The 19,602-nt window shown below is 39.3% G+C and overlaps 1 protein-coding gene and 1 pseudogene across 3 annotated transcripts in view; both read right to left on the bottom strand.

The window, feature by feature from the left end:
* The window catches only part of Sipa1l1 (signal induced proliferation associated 1 like 1), a 298,167-nt gene that overhangs the window by 28,887 nt on the left and 249,678 nt on the right, over positions 1 to 19,602 (bottom strand). For 2 of the 3 annotated variants that reach the window (XM_090344402.1, XM_090344403.1), the window contains exons 13-16: positions 10,430 to 10,576; positions 4,917 to 5,041; positions 2,272 to 2,334; positions 1,722 to 1,840 (exon numbers count right to left, since the gene is read on the bottom strand). In XM_090344402.1, the coding sequence (XP_090200528.1) occupies positions 1,722 to 1,840; positions 2,272 to 2,334; positions 4,917 to 5,041; positions 10,430 to 10,576 (454 nt within the window). The remainder of the gene's footprint in view (positions 1 to 1,721; positions 1,841 to 2,271; positions 2,335 to 4,916; positions 5,042 to 10,429; positions 10,577 to 19,602) is intronic. The other variant, XM_090344404.1, reaches the window with a different exon arrangement.
* LOC150054646 (transgelin-2 pseudogene) lies at positions 13,065 to 13,661 on the bottom strand (annotated as a pseudogene).

Raw genomic sequence — 19,602 nt, 5'->3', positions numbered from 1 at the left:
CCATTTAAGCTATGTTTTCATTTCCATGCTTGATTTTCAAGTTATACTAAGTGCAGACAGAAGACCTGTAAGAATACATGAGATAGAAAAAAAAGGAAAATAAAAATTAAAAGCTCTTATGCTTCAAACAAGCCAGCTAAAAATGGCCAGATTTGAATAGGCATTTCTTCAATAAAAATATGTACCTAACCAACAAGCATGTGAAAGATACTGAGTATAACATTAGTGTCTAGGAAGATGTAACTCTAAATCACAACAAGGCCCCACCTCACACATACTGGAATGGTTATGTGCAAAATGGCAGACCGAAGTGCTGTAGAATAGTTTGGAATGTAAAGTAGTGGCTGCTATGGGAAAACAGTTAACAATTCCACTCCTTGGTATATAACCAAGAGAAGTGAAAATATGTTCATATAAAAATGTGTATACCAATAGCAGTGTCAGCCCAAAAGTAGAAACAACCCTAATGACTATTGTGTTATAAATGAATTTAAGAATATAGGATGTGGCCAGACACTGGTGGCTCATGCCTCTAATCCTAGCTACTCAGGAGGCTCAGATCTGTGGATCACATTTCAAAGCCAACTGGGGCACAAAATGAGAGACTCTAATTTCCAAACCGGAAGTGGTGCTGTGGCTCAAGTGGTAGAGTGCCAGCCTTGAGCTGAAGAGCTCAGGGATAGCACCCAGGCCCAGAGTTCAAGACCCCCCCCCAAAAAAAAAAGAATACAGGATGCCCACACAGTGGATTACTCATCCAGGAAAAGGAATGACTTAGAGTCATGTTAAAATATGGATGGATATTAAAAAGATATCTCATTAAAGAAGCTAGACACAAAAGGCCATGTATCACATGATTTCATTCGTCCGCAGACGCAAAAGATCATAATCATTTGCATTTTCACAGGGGAAAAAAAGAGTCAAATGCTAGTGGATATAGGCTTTTTGAAGCGATGATGGTAAATATTCTGAAATTTGGTGCTGATTATACAACTCAGACTATTTGAAAGAAACAAATAGTATAAATGGATGAATACTGTGGTAGGTGATTATATCTCAAAAATATAAAGAACCTTTTCTATATACTAATTTTAGATGCTTAGAACGAGTTTAGAAAAAAATAAGATTTTAAAAAGATATGAGTAAAATGATATTGTAAAAGAAAGAAGCAGGAAGCTCAGGTACTTGCTGAAGATAAAGAGGAGAGGAGAGAAAGAATTATGTGTGTGTCCATTGGTGAAGGAATGAATATACTCTTTACTGGCCAACATTGGGAGAAGACACGCTTACATGAAATATCTTTTCCCATTAAGAATCACTATCAGATGCTTTCTTCCTTATAAGACAATGCTCTCAAGTCTTCATTTCCTTTGCACAGGGCAGAACTTCTTTAGCTTTACACCTCTGCCATCAATTTTTAAATGTGGCTGGTCCTAATATAGACATCCTGAGAATGTAAAGTAATGGGAAAATTCCTGCAGAGATATAATGTGAACCACCATTAACAGTATTTTCAAATAACCAGCCAGGCAACTTGGTGTAGGCCTTAATTTTAGCACTTGTGATGGACAGGCAGCAGGACAACAAGTTAGAGGCCAGTGTGGTCTACAGAGAAACACTGTTGCAAAATAATAACAAAAACCCCAAAAACAACATCATAGGAAAGTATGTTGCTAGGAATCTACTGTATTCTACTACTCTTAAGTGTACAGGTAACTTACATGCCCTTGTTTGTTTGGAGACAAATGGACCACTGGATCCTGCCGCATTAGTCTCCCACTGGGGCTCTCTCGGAAAGCTGGCAGTACCTTTGATACTGCTGGGAGATGGCATGTAGGCTCTGGAATACAGCACAGGACATTATGGTGCAGGTACTAAACAAATGTAAGCGCAACTGACAAATGGAGTTGGCTTGCCATTGCATCTCTCAGTTCACTGATCAGCCAACTCCGAATTTCAGCACTAATCTTGTTCAGATTCTACACAATAGATAGCATGTCAGAAACTAGGTTCTAATGGATAAAGCTTGCAGCTGGTGACAGCATGTCACATCATACACATTTAGCAGTCAGGAACCACCAAACCAAAGGCCATGAAAATGCAGCAAAATTTGGAACCATTTTTTGGTTTCGGAGCAAGTTTAGAATCTATGGATTAAATTATGCAATTCATTCACTGCAAAGTATGGCTAACCTAGCTCAGTCTACATTCCCTAGACAAGCATGGATGCAATCCCGTGTTACTTACCATGACATTTTGGAAATATTTTACCTGTATATTCATGCTGCTCGAGGACAAAAGAATTGAAATCCTGAGGTCCTCTATAACTGTAAGCTAAGCACAACAGAAAAGACACACAGCAACTACTTTACTTAAAACAATTGCTTCCTTTTGGACGCCAAACTGGCATTCAAGATTGAGATTCCAAAAGTGAGAGACAGGTGATTAATCCTCTAACATACTTAGCGCTAACAGTAAGAATTCTGGATTTCTGCGACATCCTTCCCAACATGCAGAGAATGAGGCAAACTACTCCTTGAGTCTGGCTCAAAATCTTTTCTAAGAGCACAGAGACAGAAAAACAAAGTATATGTGGAGATGAGCGAGCCAGTTAGTAAGCAAGTTAAACTCGCATGTGTCAGTTCAGTAGGGTCCAGGTGGCTGCAAATTGGTGTATGAGGACACATGGGCCTGCCTCACAGATAAAAATCTCCTCAGTAATCTCCATCACCAAGTCATTAGAGAAGTATACTTGTACAATTTGAGCATAGAAAGGCCTTTATATCTCCACTATCACACACTGAATAAAGAAAATGTTTAAGAATTATTTTTCTCAAACTCTGCTTAAACAGAGTTTAAGCAGCAAGCAAGCCTTGGATTCTTTCTGATGTGCTAATTAGGAAAGGCTGGGTTCTTTATTTTTCTGGGCTACAAAAACTTATAAACATTTAACATATTTAACCTAACATTCTGAGCCAGGGATTTTGAGCAAAAAATAAAACCAGTAGTTAGGTCTCCTATACTACGTGAAAGGGGCTTCTCTGAAGTCTCCAAGGGTATCTCATATATTACATTAAAAAAAAAGAAAAAGTAAACCTTACTTGAAGGATGAACAACTGTGTGTTTTACCCATATTCATATTAGAGTCTTAGTTATTAAGAAAGAGTGTGATGTCCTCAACTGTAGCAGATGCCAGGATGGAAAGACTAGAGGTGTGATGAGTGAGAATGAATGTGAGTATAGGATGAACTTTGCATTTAACTCTGTCTAGTCCCTGAGCTGCTTTCTGTGAGTGGAAGTGTGACATCGCATTCTATACAAAAGGCTGGCTGCCAGCCTTGCTGGAAAACCTGAAGCCAGGTTTTGAAGCCCCTAAGATCATGCCAGAGAAGGAAGGGATCATTTTCACATGTTTCGTTTCCATCTCAACAGTATCAAAACATATGGGATTAAAAACATTCTGTCAAGAGCAGAAAAGCAGATCAGAATATGCTCAGGTTTTCTGTGTCGGGGGTGGTGGGGTAAGAGTGGGGAGTGACAGATGGCTTCAGTAACAAGGCACAACTTGCTGAAGTGACTAGAACAAAGCATTTCTTTAGACATGAGAAGTACATTTTTCTTCCTTTAGTCTTAGCTAAATACTCCTCTGTTCCCTTCTAGGCTCACGTTGTTATGTTTACTTGGGCATGGAATAGAAACAATAAAAACATGGGTCTCTGCCTTAAATTTTATTTTGGCCCTGAAACTTACATCTGTTTATCCCCTATTGATGGCAATGCATGTAGACACAAGATAAAAGGTGAGGGGAAAAATAAAACAGTAAGTCTAAGTTCCTGGAGTATCAAGTACAGTAGTACCAAATCCCTGATGCTATTGTGCTGGAACTGAATCTTGTCTCATGCAATGTTTTTATTCTATCATCCAGTGTTAGGGTGTCACTGCAGACCACCACCACACAGAGAAGGCTGTGCACCAGAAATCCAAATAAGTGTTCACTAATGCAAATCACTCCTTATCCAGCTGTTTCATACTGCTAAGATGTCTTCTTAGCTGACAGCTTAATGGTACCATGGAAGAATTAAAAAGAAATGCACATAAGTGGAGGAAGGAGCTCCTAATCAAGCTACAGATACAGACTAAACAATAATCCTTTCTTCTCACTTTGTATGGAGTTTTTGGTTTTGTTTACAACTTGACATTAAGAATGCCAAGGAGGGGCCATGAGTTTGGCCTAGTGGTTGAGCACTTGCCTAGCATACATGAAGACCTGGGTTCAATTCCTTGGTACCATATACATAGAAAAAAAAAAAAAGCCAGAAGTGATGCTGAGGCTCAAGTGGTAGAACTCTAGCCTTGAGAAAGTCCAAGGACAGTGCTCAGGACTGGCAAAAAAAAAAAAAAAAAGGCAAGGAATCTCTTTAGGCCATAGGCCAAAAAATCAACAAACAAACAGGGACAAAGTTACTTAGGATACAAGTGGTTTGTTAAGGCTAGTCTTTTTATCTTGATTATCTTATGTTTCCTGTGTCCCTTCTGTATTTAAATTTGGGGTCCTGCAGAATTCCTTGACTTTCTCTCAGGTCTTAATTTGGTACTTTTCAGTATACATAGTCTGGCAGTGATTTAATTCCAATGTAGTTATTAACCAAGGCTGCTTTAAAAATGATTACCACACATTAGTTGTACAAGGAGGGTTTTATTGTGACATTTCTATGTACCCTATACAACCCACCCCTCTATCATTCTCCCTCACCACCCTCCCCGTTCTTAAATCGGTTTCAACAGGGTTCACTGTACTATTTTCATACATGCAAATAAACCATATTGATCCACACACTACTTTGATGACATCATCAAGAGGTGGTCCAAATTACTTTTCACAATACATCTGATTTTCTTAGAAAGTATCTACTTACCTATTGGGTCAGCAATGCTATCCTCACTTCTTTGCCAGCTGGGTGTGGATTTCCCACTACCCCCAAGGTCTGACTGGGTATTCTGCCTGTCCATGGAAGCTGGAGATCTGCGACTCACTCCAAACCTGTGGCAATTCCCCAAATAAAGGCTGTTATAGATAATATCAGATACCTTTCCCAGGGAAGGAAGGGAGTCCTGTGTACAATGAACGTGACTTTAAGGACTGGTACTACTAGTTTTTGCTGATATGTCTGTACACGTAGACATATCCTTGTGAATGGGTGTGGAAATGAGTTTATTGTGGTCACTATATATTGCTCTGCTCAGAAGGTATGCATGCCTTTTAAAAAGAACAGAAACATTAGAATTGAGCTAACCTAAGACATGGAGAATAAGAAACCAAATCCAGCCCTCAGGTAGATAAGCTTAGATTCATTCACAGCTAAAGAAAAAAATTTCAGTCTACTTGTTCTCTCCCTCTCTATATATATCTTTCAAATGGTATGTTTTAGGGATTAGATCCTGCCAACTTAGAATTTACTGAAAGTATTATATGATTCTTTACTTGTTCTATGGTTTAAATGACAAAGATCAAGACTGCTATCACTTATATTACATGGGAATCACTTTTAAAATATATACAGTTTAAGCCATTTTTGGGAATGACAACTTGGAAACAAGTAAACAGGGATGTATAAAGGCAATTGACTATTTCTAGAAAGTAATGTAGCTATTTGGTGAGGCAGTTTTACTTTTCCCTAGGTAAAATAATAATATAAGCTTAATTAAAACATATGAGTTAATCATCAATCAGCAAAAACTAAGCCTACAAAAAGGGCCAGAGCGTACATTTAAGCATTCATGTGTAAATTTACTAATTTCTGTGATTACTAGTGAACTTCTAAGCAATCTATCTAATAAAGACTGAGTAGGGGGTAAGAGTGCTTGCCTAGCATGCACAAAGATCTGGGTTCAATTTCTTGTTACCACATATACAGAAAAAGCCAGAAGTCGTGCTGTGGCTCAAGAGGTAGAGTGCTAACCTTGAGAAAGCCCAAGGACATGTTATCTGATATACTGTATATATGTTTATGTGTTTATTTGAAATAGGATAGGGAAGGGGGAAAACAAGACAGGGAAGGAGGTGTAGGGAGGGAAATGGGGACAAAAACATGAGAAAGGGTAGCAATATTTGTGAAGTAACGCATCTTCTATCTGGCAAATATAATGTAACCCTTCTATTAATTACAATAAAGTATATTTAAAAAAATGAGAGCCCCAAAACAGTGCCCCAAATTCAAGCCCCAGGACTTGAGTAAGGCCTCCATCTATCAAGTACATGGTGGGTATTGTACTTACTAAAGAGTGGAAATCCCATGGCCAAGACTTAAGAGCTGACTTCCACCTCTGTCACCTAATATGACCAAATAGTAACTTAATTTTTGCCTCAATTTCTTTATGTGCAACTTGGCCATTTTAGTCCAGAGTTCCAAGGAAGAAAAATCTACATGAAGGATCTGTGGAACTAGAAAAAGCTACAAGAATATTTGCTTTAGTAAAACATACCATCTTCTCTCCAGTTGCTTGGCTAGTATGCTCGTTCATTTACAGGACCATTCAGGCCCACTAAACAAAGTTGCCTTATGTAAGAACACAGCCATTACTAAAAATGAAAATCTTGATTCACAGAAACTTCAGAGAAAATATTAGGAGAAAAAGGAAATGTGTGTGTGTTTTGTGTGTAAAAATCACCACCTTTTTTGTTTGTTTTTCTATCTCCTCCCTAAGTGAGTATCCTCAAACTGACCCTGTGTTCTTTTAAACCTATACTAAATCAGGACTTCTTGAGAACGGTGCAGACAGTCAAGTTAGAAACGGATTCAAATCTAGCTTTTATTTTTTTTTCAGCAGTAGAAATGAAACATGTTAATGTAAATCTCTAAATCTAAAGTGAAACATTTTCTAGATATCTGCTTTTAAATAAATGATAAGGCTGTCTTTCAACATTGCCTTGAAAAAAATTCCCACTTCTTAATTTCAGTTTTTGCACACACCCCTTTAGCATGTGACAGGTAAGTGTGATATTAAATGGTGTCTGTGAAATAAGCATACCTCTGCAGGAACATACGAGTTCAGGACTCATAGGTCAGACCTGACGGAGTTTTAAAGCAGTCATGTGGTTGACAGATGAGACATGTTTACAAGTCAGCCTATTCCTTTCTAGGATAGGCTGTGTCGCTGGCAGGTCTTCCTCACAGGATTCTCAGTCTACCTCCATTCCCATCCCATGGTGTGCAGATATCTATCCTCCCTCATTCAAATAGTCACTACTTGTTTACTGTTAAATTTCACCTCTTGGCTAAAGATCTGATATCCTGAAAACAGGGAATGGCCAGAAAACTGTCACACAGATGCAGGTGCTGATGCCACTGAAGTGGAAGACACCGACACAGTAGGTCATCTTTATGGACCACTGTTAAGTATTGACTCATAGTTGTGACACCTCACATACTAGATAGTTATGTCTTTGACATAACTTCAATGGCAGCTTGTAACTATCATTTTTTTTTTCTGGAGTAAAGATGTGGAGTATATGTTTCCTAGGGATGGCTTATGGGTCCAACCTAATCTATAAGCAACTTTTATGTACCAAGAGTAAGCCCTGCCTCCTGTCCCAACAGACAAAAACTGCTGAGAATCTTGGGGGAAAACACTGTATCCTAATTTTCTTACCTCCTAATTTTCTTTTTTTAAAATATTTTTATTGTTATTAATAAAAGGGTTACATGATATTTGCCAGATAGAAGGTGCATTAATTCACAAACATTGATACCCTTTCACATGTCTTGGTACCCATTACCCTCCCCCCACCCCCCCCCACTCATCTTGGTTTTCCCCCCTTCCCTATCAAATTTCAAATAACCAAATACAACTGTAACAATATGAGATACCCAAGGGACAGCAAAGGAGATGAGATATAGTACATTAAGGACAACAATCATTCGTTATATGGCTTTTGTTTCAATATCCTGGATTACCTCCTAATTTTCTTAAGTTGGGGGAAAAGATATGATGGGGAAACCCTCAATACAACCCAGGGTGGAAATTTAGCTATTAAGTATTCAACTGAACTGGACATGGATGTTTTATCCCTGTAATCCTAGGTACTCAAGAGGCTAAGGACATCAGATCTCAGCTCAAAGCCAGCCCACACAGAAAGTTCATGAGACTGGTATCTCCAGTTAACCAGGAAAAAGCCAAACATGGCATTTGGGTTGTGGCTCAAAAGGCAGAACATCAGCCTTCAGCAAAAAACCCCAAGGGAACTAGGCACTAGAGGATCATCCTTGAAATTCTAGCTACTAGAAGCTGAGATCTGAGGGTTGTGTTGTAAAGCCAGCCCAGGCAGGAAAGTCCTTGAGAGTCTTATCTTCAACTGACTACCAAAAAGCTGGAAGTAGGGCTCTGGCTCAAGTGGTAGAGCACTAGCTTTATATAAAATAGCTCAGAGACAGCACCTAGACCCAGAGTTCAAGTATTGACACAATAAGTAAACAAACAAATAAATATAAGTGAACCATCACCAGCTTGTTAACAAAAACAGGACAGCAGCATAGGTATTAAAATCATACTTTTAACATCAAAACTTTCCAAAACATGAGTATCTTCACTTTTTAGGGGATATATACTTAGCAAAAGTGGGGAATTTTTTTTTTCTGCCAAGGGCAGGTTGAATATGAATAAGGATATACAAAGGCCATATAAAATTATCAGCCCAGCAGCTGTGGACAGCTCAGAAGAAGCCTGTGAGAAACCTATGTGCTTGTTCAGTCATGCACTGAATGATTTCCTGGGCCTTATATGATCCAAGGGCTGGACAATTCCCAACCCTGAAATTAAAAAAAAATATTTTTAAAAAGCTTTTGCCTCTTGCTTGTTCATTTATATTTTAGTGCTATATTATGCTGAAGTCGCAGTGACTCTCAATTTTTAAGGCAAATCAGGCCATTCAAAATCTAATTAAAACAAGAAATAATTAGTTGGGTTTGCAGTACAGTACAATAAATATGTAATTCATAAACCTTTTGCCAGGACTCATGAATAAAGGCTAAAGTTAATTTCTAATTGTCACTGAAGCAATTAAAATAAGAAATGTGCATTTCAGACAAGCTATCGTGGGATTCCTGGGGGAGAAAGTGTGGTGAGGAAGCAGTATTTTATAGTGGTCTTACTACTTGCTTTCTGCTAACATAAACATTTGGCAACAATAATGAAATCAGACTTAATGGCTGTAAAAACTGGCAAAATCCCTATTATAAGGTATTATTAGAAAGCATCAGGGTAGAATCTCAAGAAAGTAACTAAATCAAGTATCCATTTGTTTAAAAATACATTTGGGGAAAATATAGGGAAAAATACCAGTTTTTATAAATATCTCCAATTTGCTTTTCAAGTTCTTTTTCGAACTGTCAAGGGGGAAACCCTAGCAGGAAGTTTTTGTTGGTTCTTTTACTCTTCCCCTGAGCAGAGGTGGCTGATCTATGCTATGATTGGTAGTCACTTCCCTGCCCTGCTTCAGATATCCCAATCTCTCTACCTTTCTAGTGGCCCTAAAATCAGGAATACTTTGCTTAGGATTGAATCCAAGGCTTTATACATACCAGGCAATCATGCCACCACTGAGCTATTTGTGGTAGGATACATACACAGCCCATTTTATAAATTCTGTCTAGAAGCAAATAGCTACTTTTGTGCATTTAGCACATTCAATGATAAATGAAAAAGGCACAATAGTTTTTTTTAATTTTTAATTTTTTTTTTTGGTGGTACTAGGGATTGCACTTACAGGCTTGTACTTGCTAAGCTGGTACACTACTACTTAAGCCACAACCCCAATCCTTTCTGCTTCAGTTATGGGGGAGGGGATAGAGTGTTCATTGTTTGCCTGGGCTGGCCTGGTCCGTAATATGAAACAACAGACATGTACTTATTAGTTGAGATAGGGAGTCTCCTGAACTTTCTGCTTCATATCACCATCTTCCTACTCTCTGCCCCTGAGTAGCTTGGATTGCATGCATGAGCCACTGTACCCAGCCAAAAAAGTCTTAAGAGTATGAGACATGTAACTTTAGTCTGTGGATGTCTTATCTCTGCATTAAGAGCAATATAAACTCCAATAGTTTACTGGAGTTCACTCCAGAGGACATATTAAAGAAATGACAAAACCTTTCCTGTAATATTAATCCATACTGTAACAGAAGAACAAATGTGATTTGGTTTCCATTCTATTGAGGCCAATGCAGAGGATGATAGATCATAAAACTAGAAAATGGCGTGAATAAGTCATTAAGGCATTTTTTTTTTAAAAATCTGGAATATCAGCTACATTCCTCCTATTGTCTGTAAACTGACCAAGGTTAGTTGAGTCAATATATTTTACATGTCTAAATACAGACAGAAGACAGTTACATGGACTAGAATAATGAACAATGGGAGCCAACAGTATGCTTACCCTTCAGGCATGGATTTCTGTCTGTAGGTGCTGCCCCCAGAGCCTGTCTCGCTGGATGAAGACAGGTTGCTAGGGGAGTTACGACACTGAGATCTTGCCAAAGCCATGGATGAAACAGTCACATAGATGTCCGAACCAGGAGACAGGCTGCATGTGCAAACCAAAAATACGAAATCAACAATTCAAAAGGAAAACTCCCAATGTGATGCATGATGGATAATATCATATAAATGTGACAAACGCAAGGACTTCATGGAGATAGTGAAAATGAAGCCAGCTGGAAGTCTATAAAAGAAACTTTCCCATAAAACTCTCCAAGTGAACAGCTGGAAAACTGCCTTGAAAGGGGTGGGGGTGTGTCAAAAATAATGGGGGAAAAGAATACATGTATGCTTCTAAAAGCTGCCAGAATTCAGTAGAATTATTTATGCAGTCTCCGAACACGGCAGAGCAGAGCATAACTGAACCCAAGTAACATTAACAAAGCAATTAATTCTGATTTCTCATAGAAATTTAGTCCTATCAGAGTACATGACCATGGAGAGAAGGCCACAGTCTTTGCATGCTTCTTTGTTGTTCAATTTTACTGTCTGGAATGAATATTCAGACTTTGCCATTTAATACTTATAACTTTGGTTGATAGTAGCATCACCATACAGAAGAACATCCATTAACTTACTTAGATTTCTATCATTTCTCAATAGAGATGTGCTACAGCACGGACCCTTCACTCTACTCATTGGGTATTGAGACAGAGGCTGGAGCCTGTGTGGACAGGTGGATTTTTTTTCTGTATCTTCTCTACTCCAGAAGTAAACAGTTTGAACCACAGGGTTATAAATATGTGTCACTAGCCATTGTGACCAGGCAGTGACAAAAAATATTTTTGCTCTAAAATTGCTCTAAAATTATTTTGCTCTAAAATGAAATGTGTCTCCTGCCTGTAATTCTAGCTACCCAGGAGGCTCAGATCTGAGGATTGAGGTTCAAAGCCAGCCCGGGCATTAAAGTCCATGAGACTCATCTCCAATTAACCACCAGAAACTGGAAGTAGTGCTGTGGCTCAAGTGGCAGAGCACCAGTCTTGAGCTGAAGAGCTCAGGGACACTGCCCAGGTCCAGAGTTCAAGCCCCATGACTGACAAAATAAATAAATAAATACTAAAAAAAAATAAAATGGAATGTTGGCACAAGGCTCTTGACTCTTGTGTCAGGACAGGTCAAATCCATGTGATAACTGCAAAAGGGGGATTTAAGTCACTCCTCCTACGTTGTAATGTACCAGGCTTCTTGATTAAGTCCACTGTACTCTATCTTAAATTAGTGTTATTAATAAAGGCAGTTTCCTTTTTTTTCATGACAGTCTGTGATGGTTCTAGGGTGTTCCAAGGACTTTGTACCTCAGGCTCTCTTATATTCTGGAAGCCTTGGGAAAGAACCTGATTCACTATAATGAGGCCATTCCCACCATGAGCCTATGGATCTATGCAGCAGAAAAGAAGGGGACCTGGATACAGAAGGTGACAGAAGGAATAATGGAATCATTCTGAGAAACTATTCTAATAGAAAAAGAACAAGAACACATTTCAAGAAGTATGTCCAAGCTCATCTGTGTCCACAAATCAAATATCAATTGAGAGTGCCCAGTTCTCTCCAGCTGTTTCCTAGACAGATATCTCTTCTCAAATACCCCATCAGTAATTAAAAATTTTTCTCCAAAGCCCTAACACTCTAAACCTGCCCTTCCTCTGCTTGCTATCTCAAGCTAACACTAGTTTGTTTTTTGTTTTTTTTAAAAGACTGGAATTCTTGGGGCCAGGAGTTTGGCCTAATGGTAGAATGCTTGCCTAGCATGCACAAAGACCTGGGTTCAATAGCTTGGTACCACATACATAGAAAAAAGCTGGAAGTGGTGCTGAGGCTCAAATGGTAGAGCTGAGCTCTAGCCTTAAGAAAGCCCAAGGACAGTGCTCAGGCCCTGAGCTTAAGCCCAGGACTGGCAAAAAAAAAAAAAAAAAAGACTTGGATTTTTAATTTAAATCATTGAACTTATATTCCTAGAGTCTCAGACCATGGTGGACAGCCCTTCTGCCCTCTCCATAATCCCACCCCTTAGCCACAGCAAGGGCAATGGAAAATGAGAAGCCAAGAGGGCCTCTTGCCAGGAAAGGCTGCCTCAGATGTGTGGTAAGTGGCAGCCACCAAAAGCCCTCTCTGTCAATTAAGTCCCTGGAGCCACAGCTGTGGGAGAGGCACCTTTGTGGGATGAAAGGCCAGTGTACACCAGGGCACCAGCAGCATCCCTGACTCCCAGCCAAGGAATGAACTAAGAGCACAGGGTTCAAGGTCAAGAGAAGTCAGAGAAAGAGGAGAGGCATAGTCCTCCAAACTTTGGTCCTAGGGGAAAACTTTGGTCCAGTTTTGGTGAGTGTAAGGATGGAATGTGTTAGTAAGCATAGGAAAAAGGCTGCCAACAGGACAGGGCAGGACAGGTTGGATCTCCCCTACACCCTGGCAGATGGGAGCTTGAGTGCCTCAGGGACTCTCAGGGAATGTCATATATACAGTCATACACACACACACACACACACACACATTAATCATTCAAGGGAGGGAGGGGCACGGGCAAGATGGAATCAGAGGATCTGGTGTGGCATCCCATAGCCAGTCATGAGTGCCTGAGATGCCCCACGGTTAGTGCCCATCTGTATGCCAATCACATTCTTGCCCTCTTGCAGGTGGTTGTCTGAGAAGTTCCAAGGGTTCTCCTCGGATTTCTTATGAAAACAGTTGGGATCCCCAGAGAAGAGTCCATCCTCCCTGGCTACTGCCAGCCCACCCAGATTCATCAATGTCCACTGCACACAGGCCATGTTCTTTCCTTCCCAGAGATCCACAGTCTGGAAGATGTCAGTGGTATTGACACCGTAACACTCCACTGCCTGCAGGAACAGAGAGATCTGTTCCATCTGCTTGAAGGCCAGGGTAGAGGCTTGGATCTTCTTTACAGGGGCCTGCCCCTCAGGGTACAGTGCACTAATGAGTTCATATAATACTGTGCCATCCTTGAGCCAATTCTGGAAGTTCTCCCGCCCAGGCTGGGGCCGGCCCACATCTTTGCAGCACTGAGTGGTGACCCCACTGAATCAGAATCTGCTCTAAGTCGCGTCATATTGGTTCTCAATCTGTTGCACCTCCCAGCTCAGGCCATATGCAGCTCCCCTGATGGCCATTTGAATAGTTGTGGCTGTGGAGAGCTAAAGGACTTGGTTGGTTGTGCACAATTTTAGGTTCTTCTTTCCTCAACTGCCAGAGTTAACAAGCCTAATTACACCGAAATAGTGTTTGCTGTGTAGGAATTGTGTCTCAGGAAGGTGCTGGTCTTGAAAACACAAAGACAAAATACCTGGTCTCCATCCTGATAGTTCTCTCCTCATTAGTCTAGACCAGTAAAATCCTTTGGTCTGTTCAATTCTAGCCTCTCTCCACTGTGTCCTTCCAATACTCCTATCATTCTTCTACCCTATCATCTAAACACTAGAAGCTTTTTCAAAGTTTCCCTTTCATAAGTTAGAGGATCAAATCCTTGGCAGCCAGTGCAGGACTCTAAGTTATCTGACATGACCCCACCCTCATCTCCACTTCAGCCCTACATTCCTGATCCGACAGCTGAGATGCATGCTCTCTCCTTTCTACTTACACAAAATCCATTTTTTCCAAAGCCAATTTCAACACCAACTCTGAATTCATGAAATAGAACCTCCTCATATCCTGGAAGTCTGTTCTTTGCACCATCACAGCACATACTATATACTGGTGAGATTTCTGTGTACATGTTTCCTCACTAGCTTTTGCCCTGAAAAAACAGAACTAAGCCTTATTTATCTCTATTTCTTGGGGTGCTTAATGCATGTTTTCAGAATGGGGGAAGTAGAAGGGGACAAGAGTACACAGTTACATTACATATTCAACTCCAGGTATCCTTAACCATTGTGGGTCTCTACAAGTTGACAAAATTGATGGTTACTAATAATAAAGTGCTTAAACTTGTTAAATTAAAAACAATGATAATGTGAGTATACTTTTATAAATGTGAGAAAACAGGGACAGAGTTACAGATGGTAGAATTATGTCACGAAGTCATTAAACTTACAAATAGTGAGAAAGCTTACTGACAATGCCTGTTCTAAATAGTTTGAAATAAGAAAAGTAGATGACCTTGGGAGACTAGTCTTTGGGAAATGTGACTAAGGAGAAGGGTTTCTAAGCTTTTCTCACCATGCATACCAATCTTTCTCCCTGTAGCTAATGTCTAATTAATTCCATGTTTTTTCATGTCATAGATGCAGTGTGAAAGCTTGATTTTCACAGATGTCTGTGAGATACTTGCTTTTTTGTTCTACCACTAATTAGAGTAAAAGTTGCTCCCACACTAACTGCTGCTTTCAACCCCACTTATCCTCATATTGTGACACAGTCTGAGAAAGGCTAAGTCAGCCATACAGACTCCAGTGAAGATCCCAGGAACCAGGAGGGCTCTGGTTGGGGCAGCTATAGTAAGTCAGGGATCAGTGGAATACTAGCTCATCACTATTTTGGGATAATGAGTTTTGATACAGGACAGAGCATGACATGTATTACCCGAATGATGTTCACTAAGAAATCTCCCAAATTTTCTCACAACTTATTCTGAAGTAATTGGAAAAGGTCTGAACTGGAGGAAGAAGGTGAGGAATAATCTAAAAAAAGACAAGAACAAGCAAAAGCCTCCCACAGAAACAAAAAAATCTAAGGATTAAAATAAGACATAAATCCAAACAGAGCAAAGATACCATTCTCCTTTATGCCTTAAGAGTTTGGCTTTTCAAGTACCAAGTATAAACTTCACATGCAGTTTCATTTTTTAAGCGCTTAAATCCTTTTACTACAAAGAGGAAGCAATATTACAGAAAACCAGGGGGTGGGGGAAGGTGAGGAAAGAAGGGAGACACAATATAATGTGAAGATTACTCTGACACCTCTGGCTTAGTAACTTTTTCAGTTTCTTCTGGATAGACAAGAAATGCCAGTGATACATGGTAAAACCCTTTTGTTTTAGTAAGGAAGTAACAATAAGATTCCTTGGAAAGTCAAGATGTAATTTTTGTCTTAAGGGTTTTCTTTTCTTAGCCTGTTCTCCAAAATGTACATTAAGTTAAAATATCTCTCTCATTAGTTTCAACCCTCAGTTCTTTTATTTGGCAAATATATCAGAAAATTCTATTTGGTTACTGGAGTTGTCTCAAAATGGGGGGAAAATAGCATTTCCAAAAGGGCAGCATTCATTCCCCATCCCTCTTTAGAAATTTATATAATTCAATAGTAGCTTTGTTTTCTGACTGTTCACACACAGAGAACACACATGCAGCAACTGATGGAATGCCACTGAATGTTTTTATGGCTCTAGATGCAAGTACACTGGGAAGAGAAAATTTGAAATTAGTCCTTATTCTTGCAACTTGTGACTTTGCTATGCTTTCCAAATACTCTGATGTTGATGTCACTACCTAAATATCATAGAACAGATCTACTCAGGGAGGAAACACCACTGCCTGGATGCTGGTAATTCACTTTTGCCAAATGTCTGATGGTGCTTATTGCTGGAACTTGGCCTGCATGCTGCCCTTCTACTTTAAAAAGTGTGCTGAGAAAGGAGAACAGTCTCCTCCAACTGGCTTCCAGCTTGCTTACCTCCTCAACCTGTTTACCCTGTCCCTACCCTGCAAGTATGAACAAAGAGTTGCTACATCCAGTGATTTATAGCAAAGTCACTAGTCCTTTCTTCTGAGATAAATTCGTATCTTGCTGCTTTAAAAGGTCCCCAGACTCTGATACTAATGACCAAATAGGTTTAGAGAATGAATATTAGTGACTCTCAGTTACTGTAAGATCTTTCAACTCTATATAGTATACACAATAATGTGTTTAAAGAACACTCTGGTACTTGCCAAAAAGGAATTCTTTAAACGTTTTAGCGTTGATTTCAGAAGTCTCTCTTCTATACATTTAAGATTTTTTTAGTTAAGAACTAGACAAATTTAGTTGCATTTGGTAGTGCTCACACCTGCAATCCTAGCTTCTTTGCAGGTTGAGAACAGAAGATCCCAGGTCAGCCCTGGCAGGAAAGTTTCAAGACGCTATCTTAAAAATAACCAGCAAAAATAGGGCTGCAGGAGTGGATCAAGTAGTACAGCCCAAGAGTAGCAAACACAGGCTTTTAATGCAAATCCTAGTCTTACAAAAATAAGATACAATTAAAAAAAAACAGTTTTGAGTTGGGTGCTGGTGGCTCTTGTCTCTAATCTTGCTTGATTTAAGTTGGGAGGAATGTGGTTCTAGGCCAGCTCAGGCATAAAAAGTTCTCAAAATTCCCTTCTCAACTTATAGATAGATGCAGTGGCGTGAGCCTATCATCCATATATCATTTATTGTCGGGGTAATGTATAGAGGGGTTACAATTACATTTACCATATAGTAGGTACATTACTTCTCACACACTAATGCCCCTTCTCATATTTTTGTTCCTTTCCCTCCCCCCCAATCTTCTTGTTTCCCTCCCTTCCCTTTCCTATGTCAAATAAACAAAGTACTTACAATATACCAGGTAACAAAGTCGGATACAGTAACAATATGAGATTAACCAAAGGGCAAAAAAAGAGAAAAGAAGTAACACAGAACATTAAGAACAACAATAACACAAGATAAAGCTCTTGTTTCCATATCCTAGAGATCCTTTCATTTAGTCTTACCCTATATGACCTATGTGCCTAGGTTTTGAGCTATTGTAATATTCTGCTAGAAGAGTCTTAGATGTGTACTCATTATTACAAATGAGGAAAACCATTAAGCCTAAGTTCCTTTGGATCTGGCTTACTTCACTCAATATGATTTTTTTCCAAGTCTTTCCATTTCCTTACAAATGGGGCTATGTCATTTTTTCTGATGGCAGCATAGCTATGGTGGAAATTCTTAAATAGGCAGATTAATAGGCAAGCATGCACCTAGGCAGGAAAGCAAGACGCTATTCTAGAAGTAACCAGTGAGAACCAGTGCTAGAGACATGATTCAGCATTAAACTATCATCCTTGTAAGAGGCTCTCCCCTCACCAAAGGAAAAAAAAAAAAAAAACAATGGTTTTCTTTTGCATTTTTAAGTAACGAATGCTACACATTCCTTGGGGCTCCTTTTTCTTCCCTCCACCTGTAGAAAGAAGGTATTAAGGATGCAACAAGTAGAAACCTCATGCTTATGAGCATCAGCTGACAACACACCTGAAGTCTGAAGGGCTACACTTGATGCCAGCTCCTTAATTCATCTCACTGAAATGGAAATGAAGAATAGAAGGGGCTAGACATTCAGGAAGATATGGTACATGATCAGTATCAGCTCCTCATTTCCTCAGAAGAATTCTCAAACCAGGACTAAAAAGAGAACTGTCAAAAAAGATAGATTTTGAATAAACTAATCCTTGCCCCTACATTCCTACCAAGAATTGACCCACTGGTCACAGAATACTTTTTCAAGGTAAAAGATGCTGATTAAAGTTGACTACTATAGACTATGACTGATTAGAAATTATTGATCTATCAGTGAGAGATTATTGGTGTCTAAATAGTTAGGGGTTAAAGCATTTCCTGAATATTTAGGATTAATTATACTTCTATTTTTCTGTTTTTTTTTTTTCCTTTCAAAGTGATAATATTACTTAAATGAGTCCAAGGAGTTAAGGCCTTCGTAACCCAAATACAAGAGTCAAATCACCGTCTAAACAATCCAGAGGATTTCAAATAACAGCCATGACTGACAAATTAGATACCTGAGTCTGAAATTATGCACAGAATTTTGCCACGACTGAGCAATCAAAATGCTATTCACCCAGGGAAAGGGACCAAGTTAAAATACTCTGTCCTTATCTGTATGGGTCAACTAGGTTTCTTTTGGAATTATGCATAGAAAAATTCCCTGAAATGATTCATGGTGATATAAGTATTTATTCAGAACACATTTGTACTAGTTGTGTTCAAATTCACATAACTCATCCCTCTCTCTTTCATTCCTTCCTATGTGCTCTGAAAATAGTTACCATAAGCTCCTGATTTTATAATCTATATCAGTTTTTATCCAGGATCTGAAAATACTATTCTGATAAGTTTCCTAATGACAAGGCCAATGTACAAAACAGAATTCTCTTGTACAACTGGTACAAAACCATGTTTTCCACACTGAGATAAATGGATTACTGCTTTACAGATACGGGCAAGCTACAAGGGCAAGGGTTCATAGCCCAGCACACATCCTGGGTGCCTCAATAGTCCATTTTATATCTCAGGGTGATTTTGAAGGACAGGAAATAACAATCACTGCAGGCAGACCAGCCACTTAATGTGTGGGATTCAGGACACAATGAAAATGTGGGTTCCCATGTTCAAACAATCTCAAGATGACAGCAAAGTACTCTGCCCCTAGTGAGGACCTGTAGAAATCCACGAAATTGGCCCTGACTGCAGTGAATGTGGCTAGACCCTCTTGGCAAGAAACACACATTTGTTCTGTATACATTCAGTGAGTGTCATTATATATGGTGGTAAATTTTACTCATGGAACACACAGACAGATACCAGTTTTCTAACTGCATGAGCTGATTCTAATCTCACCTCCACCACTAAAAAGCTATGACCTTACATAAATTACTTCATCTCTTAGTTGTTGGACATCCTTACCCATGTTTGTACCCAGGTTTAAAAAGAGGATAAATAACAACCAAGTGACTATTCTGTTGTGAGGATTAACTGACAAAACCCAATACAAAAGACTGAACAGAATTTGGCACACAATAAGAACCCATAATATTTACCTATGATTTTTTTAAGCAAAATGTACTGTTCATGAGAGAACTACAACTAGAGTACAGAGGACCTAAGGCAGGCTAGCAAGCCAGATCTAGCTGGGAAACTATGGAAAAGAAGTTTTATGAAGAAATACCCTCGAGATGGGTTTGGAGGAAGGCAAGAACTCCCAAAAAGTAAGGGGTGAGGGTGTACTAATGCACAGCATGGTGCCACCTTCGACAGTGACAATGTTAGCTGGAACATGGCACAGGTAGAGGACTTGTAGTATTCTTCATGGAAAAACAA

This window comes from Megascapheus bottae, chromosome 14 (genome assembly GCF_031878675.1).
Source record: "Megascapheus bottae isolate mThoBot1 chromosome 14, mThoBot2.hap1, whole genome shotgun sequence".
NCBI classification, from domain to species: domain Eukaryota; kingdom Metazoa; phylum Chordata; class Mammalia; order Rodentia; family Geomyidae; genus Megascapheus; species Megascapheus bottae.
This window is presented reverse-complemented; position numbering and strand designations above follow the sequence as displayed.